This window comes from Melampsora larici-populina, assembly GCF_000204055.1.
Source record: "Melampsora larici-populina 98AG31 unplaced genomic scaffold MELLAscaffold_15, whole genome shotgun sequence".
In the NCBI taxonomy this organism is placed as follows: domain Eukaryota; kingdom Fungi; phylum Basidiomycota; class Pucciniomycetes; order Pucciniales; family Melampsoraceae; genus Melampsora; species Melampsora laricis-populina.
The window spans coordinates 958,777-980,466 of record NW_006768779.1 but is presented as its reverse complement, the minus strand read 5'-3'; the positions used below and the strand labels follow the sequence as shown (position 1 = coordinate 980,466).

The 21,690-nt window shown below is 40.6% G+C and overlaps 1 protein-coding gene across 1 annotated transcript; it reads left to right on the top strand.

Moving 5' to 3' along the window:
- Positions 1-8,382: 8,382 nt before the first annotated feature.
- On the top strand, positions 8,383-10,665 carry MELLADRAFT_85764 (uncharacterized protein; the record flags this gene model as incomplete). The annotated part of the gene is made up of 10 exons (XM_007409302.1): positions 8,383-8,491; positions 8,611-8,633; positions 8,883-8,928; positions 8,987-9,124; positions 9,330-9,436; positions 9,510-9,596; positions 9,678-9,942; positions 9,984-10,144; positions 10,410-10,420; positions 10,500-10,665. The coding sequence occupies 10 exons, from the start codon at positions 8,383-8,385 to the stop codon at positions 10,663-10,665; spliced, it is 1,113 nt and encodes a 370-aa protein (XP_007409364.1).
- Between the last annotated feature and the right edge of the window lie 11,025 nt (positions 10,666-21,690).

Genomic DNA, 21,690 nt, shown 5'->3' with positions numbered 1-21,690 from the left:
TTATCTTTCAATCATTTGTTTATCTTTTTCTTTTTCTCAGTGCCTAGATGTAGCGTGAGTGGACGTAAGGGTTGAAGATTTTATTTATAAAAATCATTTGTCTGACTCTTCTTTCATCTTCCACTTTTATCTTTCCTTCCTACATTGGTGATCACTCAGTTTGCGATCATTGTTCTTATTTTTTTTGACCTATGAAGTTCATATTCAATTTTATCTCAATTCTATTTATATCCTTCATTCATTCACAAATCTCACTCAAAAGAAATATCAAAGATGATTCTAAATTTCAATCCAAATCAATTCGGTCAAGTTTTCAAATTGATCTTTATATAAACTCTCACGAATCTACTCCACATAACATAAATAAAATTAACCTAGAAAGAGGGTTCAATGATCAATCATGCTAAAGACTTATGAAGCTAAATTCTATGCACACCATAATCCTATTAAGCTCAAGGCGGGCTGGCCCGCCTATGCTCTAGTTTTTATGTATATATGTAAAATCAAAACTCACCTTTGAAATCTTTGCCTTTAACGCTTTCAAGTTGAATTGTATGTAAGCTCCTTATTTGACAAAATCAGAAATCCAAGAGTTGACAATGTTTATTGTCAATAGTGAGATTGAGATTGAGATTGAGAAGCTGAATTTGAAGTAAACAAAATCAAATACTGCCTGGGTGATTTCACTTTCAAAAGAAAAAAAGAAACAATCAAGGTGATAAAGATGTGAGACAAGAGTGTGCCTTCGTTATTTGATCATTACAATTCAATGACAATTGTTATTGTGAACGAGCAAGAAGTATTGAGTGTGGAGGGTGAATCACTGTGACCAGAAAAAAGATGAAGGAGATGAAAAGAAAGGGGGAAGGAGATGAAAATTGACCAAGATGAAAGTGGAAGACAGAAATGAGAAGGAAGCACAACAATGAAGAAGGATGAAGAATGATTTGGTACCAGTCAAAGTGTTAAAGTGATGATGATGTCATGCAAAACCTTTGACCAAATCAATCTTCAAATTACAAACTGTCCTTGCCTCATTGAGCACCCAGTCTTGAGACTACTGGTGGATGTCCTGCCTTCATCATGTGGACGGCAGATCTTGGATCACAAGTGGTTGTCTGCAGTGTGCTGTAAGCAACACCGAGACAGCAGCGCTCGCGATAGCGCTAGCGTAGCGTTAACGTAGCTCTAGGCGTAACACTATCTGATAGCGTAACTCTCATGATGAGAGTTACGTTATTGGCCCCGGATAACGGGGCTTTTTTTTTGAGTTACGTTAGCAGGCCCCGATAACTGGGTTTTTTTTTCCCAGTTACGCATCAGCCCCGCACCCCGTTACCGTAGCTCTGTTACGTGTAAGGGAGTGCAGGGGCTGCCTTCCCAAAATCAGCCTGACATCCCAATCAAGATCAAGATATCACCCAATCGACTAGTCGAATCACCCATCAAGTCACAGGATGAACGCAAGGGGAGGGGCGCATGGCTTTGCAAGTATTCATATTCTGAAGGTGAATTCCAGGTAGTCCGTGTTTTCTTCCACCCTCCATTCTGATTTCTCAATTCAAGTTCTTTCCTTCATCACTCACAATCCATCTCGTTAAATCAATCACTAATTATGATCAATCCATCTCACCGTTTCTTTTTTGGCATCTTTATACAGATGTTCCGTTATATATACTTTCAATTATCTGTCGTACCTACAAGCTCGGAGTTGCACCCCTCTCAATCCCAGTCGAATCACCCTCCTTTGTCCTCATCTGCAATGTCCGTCACGGCCAACCAAACAACAGCTACCCCAAGTCGACCTCAAAGATCACGCATCCCTGTGTCAAACCCTGGAATGATCTCGCCTTCTCCTGATGGTTGCCGCAGAGTTTCGGTCAATCATGCACCTAAACCGACTTCAAAGAGGAACCAAGGCAAGAACATTACCGTAATCGAATCTGACCAGGATGAGGGATCAGATTCTCCCCAAATAGTAGTATACCCTAAGAAGCCGGCGCGCAAGACTACCAAAAAAGCCACGGTGGACAACCAAGTAAGTGTTTTTAATATTTATCCAAATTAAACTCAGACAACAACTGACCTCAGTCTTTCTGTTGAAGTTTTCCAGCGCCAACGTCACCAAAGAAACCCTACAAGCCGATTCTGACGAAGAAAACAAACAAGTCCGAAAGAGGAGACGTGTTGATGTTGGGGAGGCCGCGAAGACTGACTCCTTGCTAGGCTATTATGACGAACCTTTCTACAGCAAGCCAGGTGATGTAAGCTTCTTCAATTACACATTTTCATCTTTTTTTCACCTCATCTTTGATGTTTTCAATCTATTTCGTCGTTTGCTTATGAAATTGTATGCCCGACCTTTGTGTAGGATTGAAGCAAAAGACCATTAGGTTATCCTTGCAAATGGTGCAACCGGAACAAAGACAATCCGGTACGAGTCAGTTACAGTAACCCAACAGGCAATCTGAAGGCCCACCGTGACGGATCCACTCAAGATGGTCGGTCGGCAACTGGATGCCCTGGACGACTCAGAGCACAAGCTGCAGGTCACGACATACCTCCTTCGGTAGCTGATATTCAAGCTCAAGAAGAAGCCAAACACAAGAAAACAAAAGGCCCTATTGATTCTTATGTCACTTCAACTAAAGGCTCAAAGTTTGATAATCTGACTTTCAATCAAGGTATGTCTGCTTGGTTACTTCGCCAAGCTTTACCTTGGTCTCGACTGGCCGATCCGTGGCTTCGTGCATGTATTCAATACATGCGACCCGAAGCAAAGCTCTACGGGAGGCATTGGGCCGCACTGGAAGCCAAACGACTCAACTTGTCCATGAAGGAGCAAGTCATCAACGAACTGAAGGTGTGTTGTAAAAATTCATTTCATTGCATTGGTTTCATACTAAAGTTACATTTTATGATATATAAAGGGGTTGAACTCGAAATTTTGTATGCAACACAACGTCTGGACTGCCAAAGGGAATCGACACGGCTTCATCTGTGCAACGGTAACGTATGTTGATCCAAATTGGACCTTTGTCTCTCGTCATCTTACGCTCAAGGTGGTCGCATGGGAACACCGAGGAGTTTGGTTGGCCGAGCCATTAGCCAATGTATTGATCAAGCACCAACTCACGGATAAGATGAGTCCTTTTATTTCTCTTTACGTTATTTTTTATCCTTTAGTGAGTTCTGACATTGTGTATGTAACTTTAATGTTCTTACTTGCTCAGCCAGACAACTGACTCGGGATCAAATAACAAAACCATGGCCAAAGAATTGCATAGGCAATTTGTTGCCCATTGTGGCCCCGATTCAAATTACACTTGGAACCCCGAGACAATGCATGCATTCTGCTTTTGTCATAAGCTTGCATTAATAGTTGGTTCAGGTTTAGCTTCTCTAGGACTGAAGTCACCTCCACCACGTAAGATCAAGACGGCCGTTCGAGGGCAATTCCCAGGGATTTGCGCCACTGTAGCTGAAGAAGATGAGCCGGATGAAGCCAACTCTCAATCTGGTGACGGGCCTGTGCTTGAGGTACCTGACGTCGCCAATCCACCATCAGAAGATGTAGCGTCTGATGTCGAACACGACCTTCAAGAAATTGAGGAAGATGAAATTGAAACCGATCCTCTCTTAGGTCGATTAGAGTCTACTCTAGGTGATGCCATTGGTGAGATCGACCAAGAGGACGATTGGGATGTGGCCGACGAAGAAGACACCAACAATCCAATACTTATCCTTGAGGATACTGCCGCTCCAACCCACCGAAGAGAGGCCAACAAGCTGAACTACATTTTAGAAAAGGTAAGTGTCTTCATTCTATTTACCCATTGCACCCACTAACAAGTGCTGTCTATATGACCAGCTCGACTTTGTCATACGCCAAATAACTCGATCTTCTTCTTGGCGGAACGAGTACAATCGAATTATGAACAGCCGTGGATTATCGCTTGGGTCATTGATTGCCGGCTATGGCATTCGATGGAATATCAAGTACATTAGCCGGCACAAGGCTTGGTTGGCACGAGATGTAAGTCATCCGTTACAAAGTTATACTTATTTCTTCATTATAATTTTTACATTCACCTTTGTCTAATGTGATGTCTATACTTTTAAAAGGTAATCGATCAGCTTTTAAAGGATGATCTTACACGGGTACACTCAAAGACTCGACGCCCTCAGAAGAATGGTAAACCTCATGGGTACTTCCATGAGATCACCATAAGCCCATCTGAATGGGCGTCGATCCAGGAACTCAACTCAGAGCTCGAGGTGAATATTTTACCAGCTTGTTTGTTTGTGGCACTTTATTGATATATCGTACATTCATTCAGCCCTTTTTAAGGATTACTAAACAGATGGAAGGAAATGCACCCACTGGCGCCATGGTGATTCCTCATTATGTTGAGCTGCGGAATACTTTACAAGAGCGGGAAAACAACCTGTCAAAAAGTGACGCACTCTACCCCATGCTTGCGGCGATGATCACAAAGTTGCAGGGGTACTTGGACGAGGCTCTTGCTTGCGAGACACTCGTTATGGCAACAACACTTCACCCAGCATTTCGACTCAAGTATTTTGAGAAACACTTCGAAAAGACGTCGCCGACTTATATACTTGCTGAATCAACGCTCAATACCTTATTCAAAGAGTATCAGGTGCGATCAACACATAAGAAGCCTTTGACCTTAACATCAGATGATGGAGGTGGTGTCTCAATGGCCTCGACTTCAGGAATGTTTGACATTTATAGTGACGATGATGGTGATAACGAGGATTTTGGCGATGACTCTCAAATAAAGGATTACGTTCGAGGTTGTATCCGGATGAAAGCTCCTGATTACGATCTTGGTGACCCAAAAGAAGCGCTTCGTTGGTGGTCGGTAAGTCCCATCCAGTTACTTACGTCTTTCCTGATCATGCCTAATGCTGAATTATGCACGCACACAAACACATTTACTTTGACAGGTTAATCAATCCAGGTTTCCGATAGTTGCCCTAATGGCTTGCGACTACCTGGCTTGCTCAGGATCTTCTGCCGGACCCGAGCGCACTTTCTCAGCCGCAGCTGATGTGTGTTCAGCCTCCCGAGGGGGGTTAACTCCCATAACCATTGAGAGGTCGGTTTCAACACGTATGTGGTTAGTTGAGGGGGTCCCTCTAGGTGAACAATTCAGCAGCGTAATGGAGCACATTAGGGTTCAAGATTTTTTGTGATCTTCTCATGTTCTTGTCTCATTCTTTTATTAGTTTTTTTTTTCTGATTTTGTCATATTTCTCATGTTTGTTTGGTACATTTACTGGCTTTTTCGTAAAATTTCATTGCCTTTTTATTATTTTTTTCTACTGGAAGAAATTTATGGCGCATTCACAACTTTTAGCCCGTTAACTAGTTACGGTAGCTGTAACGTAACTCCACTAGCAGAGTTACAGCTTTCGGATAGCGGTGAGATTACATTAGAGCTACGCAACGGTAGATAGCGTAGCTTGGCGAGCAGCGTTAGCCGATTGGGAAATTTTCCGATAGCTCATATAGCTACTCTACGCGCAACCAGCCTCGTAACGCTGCGTTACGCTGCTGTCTCGGTGTTGCTGTAAGGGTGCCCACTTGATTGGGCATCCGTAGGTCTTCCAAGCACACTGTGCTTGCACGTCATCCTGTCTAGGGCGCCATCAGTGCATCTTCAGGATGTGGTGTGGATACATACGCGCTCAGACGTCGAGCCAGCGCCCCGTTAGTGGATGTCGGGCTGTGTCCCCAATCTTGGACACGCCTGACTCCCTGACACAAATAACTGTCCTTGTGGTGTACATGTATGTAGTATGAAATTCAAACACATGTAATTTTATTTATTTATTTTTTTGCCCGGCCCAACATTTCACGGTTTTAGACACTAACCACTATACATCAAAATTCCGACATGTAGGCGCTCAAAAAAGCGCCTACACCCCAAAACAAGGAATGTAGCCTAAATTTTGAGTTCCTACATGTGTATTGAGGCAACACCGGAACCGCTGCGAAACGCTACGGATTCTGGGCCCCTGGGATATTGATGCGCGGGCTTCGCAATGAACCGCTGCGCACCATATCGCTATTTTTTTCAAAAAAAACCTCCGGCGATATCGTAGTGCAGTGAGCGCTGCGATATTGCCATATGTTGCGCTATGGAGGCAAGAGAAAAAAAATTGCATTTCACTCTAAAGATTTGATTACCATATGTGTACTATCAAGAACCAATATGAGCAAGTGATATTGGCCTAAAACGTTCATCTCCAAATCCACACAGCTAAATTGGTGGACAAAGTTTAGTTTTCCAGTTGCAAGATCGTAAGCCCAACCGTGAACGCTGACTGCTTGTCCGCGAGCCCAAGCTTTCTTCAACACCGAGTGATTCACCACGTTTGAGACTTGAGCGCAACTCTTTTGATGAAGTGTAGATGTTTTTTTCAATTCTAATACTTTTTCCAGTGTCTAAACTTTAATACAAGATGAACTGAGATTGTCTATTAAGGATTCTAATCTTGTCCATAAGATGCTCGTCCATTGTGAATGGTTTGATGAGGTGGGTTCTGTACATGCTTGTTATTTGTAAGCAAAACTGGAGGTGGTAGTCTGTTCTGTGAATTTTCAACCAGAAAGGATTAGAATCTGTGATCGATCGATTCTTGGATGAAAAAGGTGATGGAAGAAATACCTTGAAGATTGGATTGTTTTGCTAAAGAGTTTAAATCGAATGTAGATTTCAGTCTTGATTGAATTGATTGCATCAAGTTTTGAATGATGAGAGTGATAGATTGAGGTAGGATTGAGAGATTGAAAGCGATTTGAAAAGCAGTAGAAAGGAGGGTGCTATCAGGTTGAATGAGACCATTGTTCAAGATTTGATTCATCTCCGATTGAAGTTTTTGACGAGTGAGTTGGATTGGATGTAGATGAACTTGGATTGATTTGATTGAAGTGATTGGATCCTCATTCTGATTTGGATTGGTTAGATTTTCGATTTCCAATGAAGTAAGAGTAGATTTGATTAGGTTTGATGATGGTGATGAATTGAGATTTAAGAGTTGGAAATCTAATTGTTTTTTGAGTTGAATGAATTTTAGATCATAACATTTAATCCCAAAGGCACTTCGCTTACAAAACTCAACAAAATCCACCATTAGCGCCATTTCCGAGTTTGAACATGGGCAGAAACCTGTGTTTGTGAATCAATTTTCATTCACCATCATTTTCCCATGCAATAATTTACCCGTCGCATTGCTACCTTGCCTCAAAACTGTCAGCCCTGGATACATATGTATGTACCCAAAGACTAACTTGTAACATAGATAACCACCTTTAGACAACTAATTACATGTACATAAACCCTACAAAACATATGTAACTTGTAATAAACCGTATATACAACCTAATTACATATACATATACATTTAAAATCATATGTAATATGTAATAAAACACTCATAACACCTCATAACTCAGTGTCAAGAGTTAAAAATGCTTATACTACATAAATTACATAACAGGTATATGTAATTATGTAGTATTAATAATAATCATAAATAACAGTAATAATTAAACCCTAAACCACTGCAGTGATATAAACAAATATCACTACAGTTAGGTCTGGAGAGGAGAGTATATAAACTCCTCCTCTCTCAGCCTTCAGAGAGGGATCCCCAAGCTTTTATTACATATCACTTTTAAAGAACATCTTTAAAGTAATATAGAAGTTCATAATCAAGGGTCTTATAAATTAAGACTAGTGATTTACTTCTCTACTTTAAACAGTTCCTGACTAAAAGTAAGTAATACACCCTTCAACTATTCTCTGGATCCTCTACTTTCCCCAAGTAGATTATTTACTAGGTTAGTGACCTTCAACAACTCACAGGGTAGTGGCCTATATATAAGTACTTAGGTTGGTGACCATAAGAACAACCCAAGGTTGGTGACCATAAGAACAACCAGTGTAGTGATCTAGACCTCACTCTTCATTCTGTCAATAGAGGTCTGAAGGAAAACCTTGGATCCAGTTTTCAATTATAATTAATTATAATTATATATAAAATCTCCTCTTAAGGAGTCATTTAACTGTAGTCTGTCTGGATTTATCCAAACAGACCAGTCTTCTCTCCCCCCTTTCTTTTCTTTCTTAAATTTCCAATTGTAATTACTTTATAATTGAAATATAAAAGATAATTATTAAAAATTACAAACCTTTCATAGCCATCTAGTGAGCCTTGAGTCCTCAACTGAGTACCCAACCCTCACAAAAACTATTCGGAAATTATCAACCCCTTCGCACTCATTTTGCACATCATCTGTCTTTGTGAGTAGCACATATTGATCCCCCAAAATCCCACCCACCATCAATGCCTGCCTTCAGCTTGGTGGAAATCGAAGCTAAGATGTCATTCTTCTCAGACTTCCTCAACCAAGTGAAAACTCCCAGCGTTGCATCTAAACAGATATACGTTTCAAGTGAGTGGATCTTTCGGATTCATCATGGGAAGCTTTGAGTGATCTTATTTTTTTGGACTGTAGATTTCTCCTTGCTTGCAGTGACTTAGATCCGGTGAACAACTTGAACAATGGCTAAGAAGTACTCATACAGATCACTAATGTAAGCAGTCTTTGTTCTTCAATCTCAGACAAAGGAACAATATGTTTGATACGTGTTTTGATATCTCTTTCTTTTTCATTTTCAATTTGTGCATAAATCTCCAGGCGCAACGTGAAACAAATCATTTTCAAAATTTGATAATCTAAATCATCATTCAAGAGTACATCAGAAGGAGGAGACAGACTGGATGGATTACATTAATTCATATGGCTTATGTGAAATTGAATCGATCCTAAAGACATTTTGAAGTTTGATCAATTGGATTTTGATTTTCAAATTAAAATTCTCAACCAAGGTTAGTATCCAAACCTATACCACATTCCGAATCACATTCATCGAGTGAATCAAAAAAGTCACTCTTCATCCTTCTCAACCTAAACTTACTCAAGAAGAAAAGTCAAAGTTACTTAATAATACCTCCATTCTTAGAGATAGTATCGTCTTCTTCACTGATACTGGCGCCGCAAGAGGTGTTGGTGGTCATGCTGGTGGTAAGCGTCATCCCTAAAACTTCCAAAATTATTTTCCATCACTTTTGACTGCATCCGTTGTGGTAGTAATTCTCATGAATCAATCCGATCATATACACGTTTTGATTGATTGGCCCCAAAAACCTTATTATTCCGACCACTTTCTATTTTGGTACAATTGCTTACCTTGTCTAATTCATCTACATTTGTACTTTTCAAACCACAGGCCCTTTCGATACTGTGCGAGAAGTGGTACTTTTGCTTGCCTCATTTGCAAGTGGATCTGATTCAAAGATATTCGATCACACCGTTTCCGATGAAGCAGGTCACCGAGTTGCCACTCAATACCTCTTTGCCCTTCCTGGACACCTCCCACCTGAGAACTTGATGTACCGCATACCGTGAGGCTCAGTCAAAACTTCCCGGTCATCCACAACTTGGTCTCACCCCTGGTGTTAAGTTCAGTTCAGTAGTGGTCGATTGGGCCACATGTGTAAGCGAATTCATACTGGCCGACACCACTCTTTGATTAATACTTTACTCATTCTATTTTTCATTTGATTTGGACTTTCAGGGCCTCTTCTCAAGGGTATCGCACTCGCCAACCGAAACTGTATTTTGTTTTTGTTCAGATGGTTCACAACACGAGGGAAGTGACGCTGAAGCAGCCAGACTCGCTAGGGCTCAAAAACTCAACATCAAATTGTTGATTGACAATAACAACGTCACAATTTCTGGTCACACAAGTGGCTATCTCAAGGGTTACAAAGTCGGAAAGACACTGGAAGCGCATGCCTTAAAGATCGTCCGAGCTGAGGGTGAAAAATATACTGGTTGTAGTAGGAAAACGATGCCTGTCGTGTCCACAAAAAATCAACAGATGACGTTAAATCCAAAGTGATTCGCATCAACTTTGATCTCAAAGGTTCAACTGGTTTCGAGGCCATTCATCAATCTCGTCCTGGAATCTTTATTCCTTCTGTTATTGTGGAACATGGTAACTTTTGTGCTGCTGCTGGATTTGGTTTTGAAAAAGGAAAAGTTCGTATCTTCAGTACCTTTTTTGCTGTCTAAGAGCAGGTTGCTTTGGACTAAACACCTTTTTCCCTGACAATGGTCTGGAAGATAGTAATTACCCCACCCGAATGTACTTCCCTGCCATTGTTCATCAAATGTTGGCTATGGTGACCAAAGTGTTTTGGGACATTGGTCTTTGATATGTTCTCCCAACTTGTTTTAAAGTTGCTTTCATTTCGAAAGAGAACGGGCAAGAACATTTCTGGTGGGGATCATGAACTTGTGCCAGGAAAAGATGAGGTAACTTGCAGCTTTCAACCTAAATCTAAAGTGGTTGTGAGGGAGCTAATCATTCTTTCTTTTAGTTTTCCCGATGAAGAAAACTTGATGCAGTCATTTCCTTTGGAGAGATTGTTCACCGAGCATTAGACGCAGGAGACCAACTTGGAATCGAAGGATTTGATGTTGGATTGGTCAACAAATCGACCTTGAATGTGATTGATGAAAAGCCATGGATGAATATGGACATCAGAAATTTGTTTTAGCAGTTGAAAGTTTGAATAAAAACAAATACAAAGTTACATCACTTTCTCACAATAACAATAATGAAATCAGTAACCATTGAATTTCATAAAGATTCTCCAATAGGTCTATACATCCGTCAATCAATTTTCAACATCTCAAAGCTAGAGTAACTCACAATACTACAGAATACAGTAATCCTTCATCTTCAACTCCGCGCCTCGATCAACTTACAAAATCTCGCACCAAGTATCTACGTGTGTTTTTCCAATAAATCGGATTGTCAAAGAACCACTGATCATTTCTTTATGTTTGCTCATTTCAGCTTCCAAAATGATCATCATCCTGATGTTATCCAATCTGGAAACATGTCGAGGAGATTCTATCATACACGCTCACATATTCATCATGGAACAGGAGTTTTGAGATCCTAATGAAGAAATCTTTGACATTCTCAGGGCCCTTAATCGAGTATGTCCATTTTTCTTATCCTTCCCTGACATCACATTGCAACTTTTTCTAAGTTTTTCACCAGTCATCAATGATAGGGTGAAGAGAGTCTAGGTAGAATAATACACAAAGCTAATGACTACCACCTTCTACAAATCACAATACCTTCAGTAAGTGATAGTTCCAATTTGCTAGCTGAAGCAAAGGCCAAAGTGGAAAGCTAAGACCTGTACCTTCTTCTCTCAAAGTTAGTGGTGAGCCGCTTGAATTACCCAAATGGAAATCTGATCAACCAACTCGGTTTGTTCTGAAAGCCAAATGCTGGTATCTTCAAGGTACTCTATACAATATCCCAACCGTAAAGCCACTCCACTCTGGTGTTGACTATCTGTTGGTTAGATTTTAAGCAAAAATACACTTGAACAAAATGTCAACAAAGTTATAGACGTGTTTTTTGGCTCCAATCTGATCACTTGATTTTGGATTCTGATAAGAAGAAGGCCAACTATCACAATCACTATGTACAATCTTATCATTGATGACTTATCAGATCAAACAGGCTTAAAGATTCATAAAGCAAAATCATTTCAAAAGTGATGATCAAATTAAAACAATAAGTTTCTATATACATGTGAAATACATTTGATGATCCATTTCATACTACTTCCTTACTTGTAGCTAGATTGGGAATGTTTACAGGATCAGACCATTTGGATGATTGGATTGCAAGTTTGATTTAAGTGGGTCTATTCAAATGATTGCTGTGTATGCCAACCAACTACCACAGGAATTGATTCATCTTTAGTGTACACATATGCATCTCAATAAATTCACAGTTGAAAGACACCAAGAAGTTATGATTTTCAATTCAGTTGACTGTTTGTTGAGATTTGGCTGTTCATTTATGATGTTTACAGATACATCTTATCAGTCTTTTCATACCCACTGTTCAGGCTCTTTTGGTTTGTGATGATATGCGAAGTACTTGGATTGATTAGCAATATTTTTGATTGCCACTTCAATCTTGAAACCAAGAATACTCTTCTTTTGGAGGTGATTAAGCAACAGTTGTGCGGACACCCTCAAAGCAACTAGACAGAGGAAATGATTATACTCTGCTATAAGTTTCAGGACATTTAAGTTAATCACATTCCCAAACTGTGTGATACATAAATATGCGTTGCTGCTAAGGGTATAGTGGTTGAGGAAAACCGGTACCTTTGGAAATTCAATTGGAAGCATGAAATGAACCAAAATAATTTCTTATGGAAAACAAGAGATATCTCTGCATCATAGGCTGAACTTAAGCCTAGATGTCCACTTGAATTGAGCATGTTGAGAATCAACTGGAAAGCTTTCTTTGCAATCAGACACTGTCAGTAGAGTCAGTCTTGAGGTCCTTCCAATGTTTGGATGATAAGAGTATTACAGTTTGTTTGGTGGAATTTCTAATTTTTTGGTATGTACAGGTTTTCTTTCCATCTTAACAATTAAATTAAGCTTTCAAAAACTTATTCCACTTTGTTTACCACTTTGTAAGTGATGTATTGACCAAATATATTTAAACATCTCACTTTATTACTTGATTTTTTGACTGCTCCATTGCAAATAAACTCTGTCAGGTTGATGTCACCAAGGGCGGTGCCCACCGCTGAAGTGTTATGTATGTGTATGAAATTGTGGTTGTGACATGCTTTTGGGATTGAAATGTGTTCAGGTTATATGTGACAGGGCGGCGTCAGCCGCTAAAGCGGCGCCTGCCGCAAATTTGCTAGTTGAATTTAAATCTGAATCTAATTGAATGATTGAGTTTGAATTGATTAATAAGTTTAAATGATTTGAAGAGGTTGTGTCACAAATCTGTTTGTTGATATCATCAATTGAATGTTTAATTTTTGAAGTGATAAGTTTGGATAAGGTAGATTAGTTGATGAAGTAGATTGATGATTTTGGTATGATGATAAGAGCATCACCACCGGTTGCAACTGAATTTGAGAATGATTGAGGATTGAATACAGCGTGATAGGGCTTGAAGTGGTCCATACAGATGGGTGAAAGGGTTCTCAGAACCCTGCCTGCCTGCATGGTTTGCTCTGATATATAGCGGAGCAGCCGCCCTGGGCCCCGGTTGCGCTGCGGTGGCTCCGCTATGGGTAAACAGGGGGCTGGGTTTTGGTGCGTATCCTCCGCTATGTAGTTTGAAGGTCACAGCGAAGGTCTGAACCGCTGCGAAACCGCTTCAAAACCGCTATTTGTTTCGGAGCGGTTCCGGTATTGATTGAGGAGTGGGATGACACCTACACATGTGTACATGGAAGTTTGGTCAAACCTATTGACCATTTTGACTTATGTAGAGGACCCTTGGGACATAAAAAGTGGCTTGACTTGAAATGAGGTACTGATCAGGGAATGTCAACAGTGTTTCAAATTGAAATGAGGGATTTGGAGGATGTAAAAGATTTCTAAGTTCTACCACAGATTGAAGGAGATGCCCATGGGGCCCCCACGCCACCCAAACCAGGGAATACATGAATGCAGTCCACCGGACCAGGGTGGAGGGAAACAATGTAGGACAAACCCAAGACCCTTGTTAACAAGCACCAACCACATGTCTCCCAAATTTGTGACTCAACAGGCATAGATAGCTTGTCATTTCATCATTTTAACACTGATTGGATTTGCTTCTTTTCAATCATTATTCAATTATTGATGATGTGCGTTCTTGTGCCTTTATCATGCATTGGCTTACTTAGTATACCACTCAAATTCAATTACTTGGTTATTGGATTGATAGATCCTTTTGAGTAGTATCACTACCTAGATGATTGGGTTGTTTACAAGTGTTCTAATTTTGCTTTTGACTGTTATTGATCAAGGTTATCTTGACTGATGTTTTGCTTTAGAAGTCTCAGAAACCTTCTGTAGACTCATTATTTATACAGACACTACGCCAAATTGCAAATTTACCGTGGAGTTTAGAAAATTGAGTAGACATAGAAAATTATAGCAAAGCTGGCAAGGGTCAGAAAAATATGAAAAAATAATGGGAGGGGCCTTTGATGCATTCCGATTGTCTGGCATATTTTTTCATATTTTTAAAACCACAATGCATATAACACTACACAAAATATAATATCTTCTGGGCAGAAAATATAAAAACCAACAAACAGTGATATTGAGCAGTCTTGGAGAGAGACAAAAATACACAAAAATATGCATATTGTTCCTATGGCTGAGACCTTGGATTTGAGTATTTTTTTGTTTCTTTAGTGTGAGAATTGTTGATTGTACTAACAAAAAACCTCCAGGATTGTTAGATTACAACCTGTAACAGACATTGGAGGGCATAATTTGAATTCAACAATCCCTTATATCTTTGTCAATTCTTGGTCAAACCACTTGATTTTTTGTTCATTGGAAAGCCAAACTCTGTGACTATATCTTTCATTGAGACAAAAAACCTGCATCTAATCCCAAAGAATATCTATGTGGCTATATAGGAAATTGTTTTGGAGACAAATAGGCTCTTTTGTAGCGGAGCTACAGATTTGTTGCATTAACATGAAATTCAAATGCATTTCATGGCTTCCTAATCAGCTAACTATCAAGTGTTTTGACCCAGAATTGCAAAATATATGAGGGATATAGAATTCCAGATATCCCCTTGTCACCCCTTGGCAAAATTCCAATCTGTGTTACAGGTTGTAATCTGAGAAACTTGTAGGTCTTTTGTTAGTACAATCAACAACATGCACACTAAAAAAACAAAAAAATACTCAAATCCAAGGTCTCAGCCATAGGAACAATATGCATATTTTTGTGTATTTTTGTCTCTCTCCAAGACTGCTCAATATCACTGTTTGTTGGTTTTTATATTTTCTGCCCAGAAGATATTATATTTTGTGTAGTGTTATATGCATTGTGGTTTTAAAAATATGAAAAAATATGCCAGACAATCGGAATGCATCAAAGGGCCCTCCCATTATTTTTTCATATTTTTCTGACCCTTGCCAGCTTCGCTATAATTTTCTATGTCTACTCAATTTTCTAAACTCCACGGTAAATTTGCAATTTGGCGCAGTGAGATCATACTATTTTGAGCACTGTATAGACCTTGTTGCTTGGTACCACTGGCACAACATACATTTTCTGAAAGAGACATAAAGTAAAATTTATGTTTTCTGTGTATTTCCAAAGACCTCCCTCCTGAGTGCAACCACAAATGCACCATTGGCTAGGGGTTTGAGTATTATTTTCCAAAGACAAACAATTTGACCTCACAAGGTTCAACCAAATTCTTCTTGGGACCTCTGGAAACCTGCTTTCCCAAGGTTTAGACAATTTGAGGACACATGCAGACCATCTCTTGTCCCAATGAGTCTATTTTGCAATCAAATTATGGATGATCAGATTGATTGAATTGTGTCCCAATTACCTGTCACCACTGATGTGTTCATCAATAAATTGTGCAACCCCAAGATGAGAATTGATGAACATCTTTGGGGCCCCAAAATAGGATTCCAGAGGTCTCCAGACTGTGCACTGCAGGGAGGGGTTGCTGAATCCAAAATACACCCAGGTGTATGTGACATGTCCGCTCTGTATTGGGTTTACAGATTGTGGTGGGGTGGTCGTGCAAGTTTGGCAATATCCTCCAAGTATGAAGGTGTTGACACGTGAGACCCAGTATCTCTGGAAATTATTCTCTCTCACATGGCCAGGTATGAGAAGAGTGACCACAGCTGGATGGTTGTTTTTTGACCCAACCTTATAAATGTAAATTACACCCTATGTGTATGTTGAAATTTTTACATTTAGAGGGTGTTGTTGGGGATACTCTAAGAAAAACATAATGGAAATGTAAAAGCAGCTGTATTTCTTATTCAGTTTCTGGTCCATCCAATGCGCACATGAGGCATGGATGTTTGAGATCCTACCCAGGCCTAAGAGGCCAAACCCAATCCCAATGACACCCCCAATTGAGCCATCAATTAGTCATCAATTGTATATTGGTTGGGCCTAGTGATAAGAAAGATCAAGGTGGTGATACAAATGATCAAGCCCTTGTGTTTAGATTAAGCAGAGTTGATCACAGCAATATGCTCTTGAGAGTACTTCATCAATTGTATATAACATGTTTTTCCTTGGTTGGCTTTGCTCAGAATTTTAGAAACTTGGAAATTGTATCCCCTAAATGGCAAAAGGGGCTGCGGGACTTGGTTGAGACAAAGAACAAAACTTTATACATTTGGAAGCTGCCCGTTGTGGGCCTTGATCTAGACTGCAAGACCCAGGGTGGGTTCTTCACAACCTGGTATGTGATGAACTATGATCAATAGTGACCAAATTGTATCAAAGAGTCAATTGAGCAACTCTACAATTAAGAGACTTGCTTGGATAATGATCATAGATGGATGTGGTGCAAGATAATGTCCAGTAGATGTCCAATAAAGTCTGCTCCAAAAGTGCAGTTGGTCCTTCATTATTGGAGGACTGATGCTGTGAATCCTGTTCACTGGAAAATGAGGCTCACACGCATGGTGAGCTGTCACCATTTCAGACAGTGCAGGATGTACAGCTGTTGTGAGAACTATTGGTAACTTTTGAGGTGATGTGTGTCGCTGAGTTTTAACTCGCCGGGCAAAAACTTGTTCAAAACTCGATTTTGGACTAAAACTTTGCTGACAGTCTTTGCGTACAAAAGCCAGCTGTATTGACAGCTGTCGAACTCCCAACTGAACTGGCCCAAGCTTTGTCTCGCACACTCTCATACATTCTCAATGCGGACTTTGGATATATAACTCTTCTCAACAACAACTTATAAGCTCATGTCGTGTTGTGGTTAGCACTTGTGGTTTTGTATATGTAGCACCCGCACACCCTAGTGTTCGAGTCCAGGTGGCCTTCATTTTTAAAAGTGCTTCCTCTTGATATGAATCCGAAGTCCAAGTCATCAGATATTTTAGTTTTGAAATTGCTGTGCTTTTGTTTGGGGCGTGAAAAAGATATCTTGAATTGGTGTGCCACTGCGTCAAAGATTGTCTTCTGAAAACAATTGCAACATCAAAACAAAAAAATTGTTGTAAGTGGGGTTTGAACCCCAAGTTATGCATAGGTCTCGACATGGAAGTCGACGTGCTCTGCAGCACACTACATGCAAAGTGCTGACCCCGCGGATGCGGGGTTGCAGTGACGCCGCACAACACCCAAGGGGGGGTCGATCCGGGGTCAGCGCAACGCCGCGGGTGCGGCCATGTAGTGGCAAGACTACTGGTTTGGCTAGAAATTCAAAGCATTTAGAAGTATACAATCCATTAAAAACATAGCAGCATGCAGGCCAAAGGTCTGACTGTTCAACTCGAAGTTTGACAGCTGTCAAGATACTGGCATGAGTATCAACAAAGTTTAAGTCAAAAACTGGGTTTTGAACCGGTTTTTGCCCACCGAGTTAAAATCGGACGCAACACATATCATATGACAAGTTACCGATAGTTCTCACAACAGCTGTAATTGTTGGGACTCGGGTCTGCAAACATAACAATTACAGTCGAACCCGCGCAAATGCATACCCGTGCAGATGCATAATCGGCCGAATTGCATAGGGTTAGGGTTCCACCGAGCTGGTGAGGGCCAAATTTCAAATTATTGCATAATTTAATAATGCATAGCAATTTGACAAAAAAAACGGGATGTTGGAGGCCGTAATGCATAGAGCCCCGGGGCCGGCCCCAGGTTCCCGGGGCTCTGGAATCCAAAAATATCATTTGGGGCAGCTGTACATACAAGTGTACACTTCTTCTGATCCCTCACAGCTCAACTCAATTACGATCATGCCCGGTTTAACGCCTGAACCCTCATTGGGTGTTATCGCCCTTTCATTTGAAAACTCTAATCCCATCCATGCGACCCGCATCGGTAATATCATGTACTTTGCAGCTTCAGCCCTTAAACCAGCAGTTCTTCCCCCACATGTCACTTCCGAAGAGCATGAACTCCATCTACTCAAGAAAGGACTCGAAAATCTGAAGAAATCATCTCAAGAACGCAGACAGATTCTTGAATCTTTGCAAGAATCTGGACAAGCTCTTTCTACAGAGGAGGATCACTGGCTTGATAACGGCGGAAATTTAATCACCGAACAGATTCTCATTGACCTCTTTCTCAATCTTGACAATAATATCCCCTTCCAACTCCAATCAGATCAATTCGATTCTTTGAATTCCATCATTTCTTCTTATCAATCTGAGATCACTACAGCTACTGAAAAAAAGATGACCGACAAAAAAAACGCAAAGACGATGAATCAAAAGTTTCACTGAAGTCTGGAAAGAAATCTCGCACTTCGCTCTCAGTACCAATTCAATCTAAAAGGACCAATCGAAAGCACTCATCCGCCAAGCAAAGCCTTACTTACAACCAGCGCGTTGAAGTCATTGAATGGTACCATGCAAATGGTAAAAGCCAAACAGCAACCTTTTGACATTTCTCAGTTCTGTACCCCAACTTGGCGATCAGTCAGCCAAACACCAGTCGATGGGTCAAAGACAAAGCGAAGATTCAAGAGAAAGCCTTAACTGTCAGTAGTCAAACCAAACGGATTGCCGAAGTGAAATTTCCGAAGATTGAATTATTGCTCGTCACTTGGATCCGAGAATGCGAGAAGGGTGGTCGGTTTATTGATGGTGACCAAATCATTCAAAAGTGGAAAGACTTCGCACGACTTGAGAACATCAACAGTTCTGAATGGCTCAGTCTTACCAATGGCTGGCTGGACTCGTTTAAAGCAAGACACATCCTCCGCGAGATGAAACAACATGGCGAGGCTGCTTCAGCAAAACCTGAGACAGTTCAAGTCGAAAGGAAGCGTATTCTTGAAATTACAGCTGAGTTTGAACCAGCCGATGTCTACAATATGGATGAGACTGGACTTTTTTATGCGTAAGTCCAGTCTTTTATTTTATTTTCTCTTTTCCAATGTTTCATCTCAATTTTGATCAACTTATTTTATTGTATTGGATCAGGATGCCCCCCAATCGTGGCTTAGCAACCAGCAGCACTGCTGGGGTCAAAGGAAGCAAGGCTCGCTTGACTGTGGTGTGCGTTACAAACGCAGATGGTACTGATCGACGTCACATCTCCTTCATCGGTCAATGGAAATCCCCTCGAGCCTTCAATAAGAAGACCCCATCTCATCTTGGCATTGATTACTACCACAACACCACCTCATGGATGACTTCGGTCATCTTTGAGATGTGGCTTTCATCTTGGGATCGAGAACTTCGACTCAAAGGGAGGAAGATCCTTTTGTTACTCGACAATTTCGATACTACAACGGTTCCAGCCAACCTAATCACCAACATCACCCTGCAATTCTTTCGGCCAAATCTTACAGCTCATGTTCAACCCCTCGATGCTGGAATAATCCATGCCTTCAAGTGCCATTATCGTAAACGTTATCTTAACCGTGCCTTCCGACTTCTGAATGCTGATAATGAAGCTAAGAATGTCTACGAAATCGACATCCTTACTGCTATGCGTGTTGCGAAATTGGCTTGGGATTGTGTCACTCCTGAAACAATCAAGAATTGTTGGAGGCACGCTGGTATAATAGATTTCAAAGACAATGTTCAGTAAGTACAGTCTTTTTGTCCTGTTTTTCAGACTGACACTAACCTGCTTTTGTATGTATATATAGGCTTCCTGACATTGATCGAGCCAACCTTCCGATTCCAGATGGTTTGGACCTCGAAGGCAAGCTTCAACATCTTCAAGATGTTGGCCTTCTGACATCCAGAAATCAAATGTCCCTCTCGGAACTATTAAATCCCGAGGATGAAACTCCCTCTCATTCATATCAACAGCCATCTCCTGAAGATATCATCAATCAATTCAATGATCCCATTGAAACCAATATCAACGAACCTGAACTTGACCCAGTTCCAACCACTGCTGAGGCCTATGCAGCTGTCTCGGTAATCATGGCTCATATTGAGGGAACTGGAACACCTACCGGTATGAAATTAGACTCTGACTTACAGAAATACAGTGAGATGTTGGAGTCAGAGATGTTTTTTGGTAACAAAAAGCAAGCATCCATTACTGATTTCTTCAAGTAACTCCCTGGTTTTTTAAAAAAACCCTTTTCCCTTTTTTTCTTGCTAAAGTTATCTACACACGATTAGAGTAAAACAAGTAAACTCTCAAACAAATGAATGTACATACATATCTACACCTGATTGATGCAATACAAGTACGAGCTCCGAGATGCTTTTTTAAAGCGTGGTCTTTGCCTGTGGTTATATTGCATATATAACCATATTTCTAAAGCGTGGCCATTTCTAGTGGTCATAATGCATATTTACATGCATTATGGTAATAATGCATACATTTATGCATTATGACTAAACCTCTCAAATTGAATAATTGGTCAAATTGCATAGCAAAACTTGTCGCCGCAACTTATGCATTTGCGCGGGTTCGACTGTAGGGTGTTCAAACCTGTGCAAGAACTGTGCAAGACCGACATGCAAGATCTGTGCAAGATCCGTGCAAGATTTTTTGCACTAATCTTGCACATTAATTTTTTTGACAACCTGAGTTATTGTGTTCCAAACCGTGCAAAAACCGTGCGAGACCGACTCTTGCAAGTTTTGTGCAAGTTCTATTCATATCTTGCACAGAACTTGCACAAAACTTGCATGAATTAATTTTGAGGTTTGAACACCATAAATTTCATAATTATCTTCTACATGTCTTCTTGTTATCAAGAAAGAAACACCACTCCATCATGCCATCCTTGAGGTGAGTTTTCAAGCCTTATGTCCCACTTGTAAAGGGGCATACAGCGTGTATTCACACCGTGCCCAATCTTTGAATTCATCTTTACACTGGGTTTTCGGCCGCATTATTCAGAGTGCCTATCATGTTAGGATACCAGATCGTGTATAAAGTTGTTTTGAACAACTTCGCCTGCAGAGTAAAGTGATGTTTGTTTGTCAGGGAAGCAAACAATGTAAAGCAAGGTTGGGCATTGCGGTGGGGATCGATTCCACTCTGAGCCGGTCCGTTGAACATCTGCCCAGATGGTAACGCGTCTTTAAGCACTCCGAATCTGAGGCTCTGAGTATCCTTTTCCCCGCAAAGTTGTAGCTTTTGGCTCCAGGCTGTTGATAATTGCAGGATCACGTTACTTTTTCTGTTGGCCCTTCGACAGTTCCACCTGGGATGACGCGCAGACGGATCTTGATTGATGGAACTGGTCATGCTGTCAAAATTCATTTTGACCACGTAATCGGAGCGTCTCAGTCCATGTCATTCCTACCAGCTCTCATTCCTGAATCCTTGGGTGCTAGGAGAAATCTTCTAGGTACGAGAATAGGTTACGGGGCCACGTGATGTAGCCTCGACGAATTCTTAGAAAGCCAAATTCGCGTCTTACGCGATTGCACTCCTGTGCAATCTTACTAAAAATCCCTCATTACCTTCCAAGTAATGAGAGCTGTTTACCATTTGATTTACTTATATTCAAAGTGAATGGTCTCGAACTATTTGTTCTTCCCACTTCTTATCTTTATTTTAAAGATCTTCATTCCTCTCAT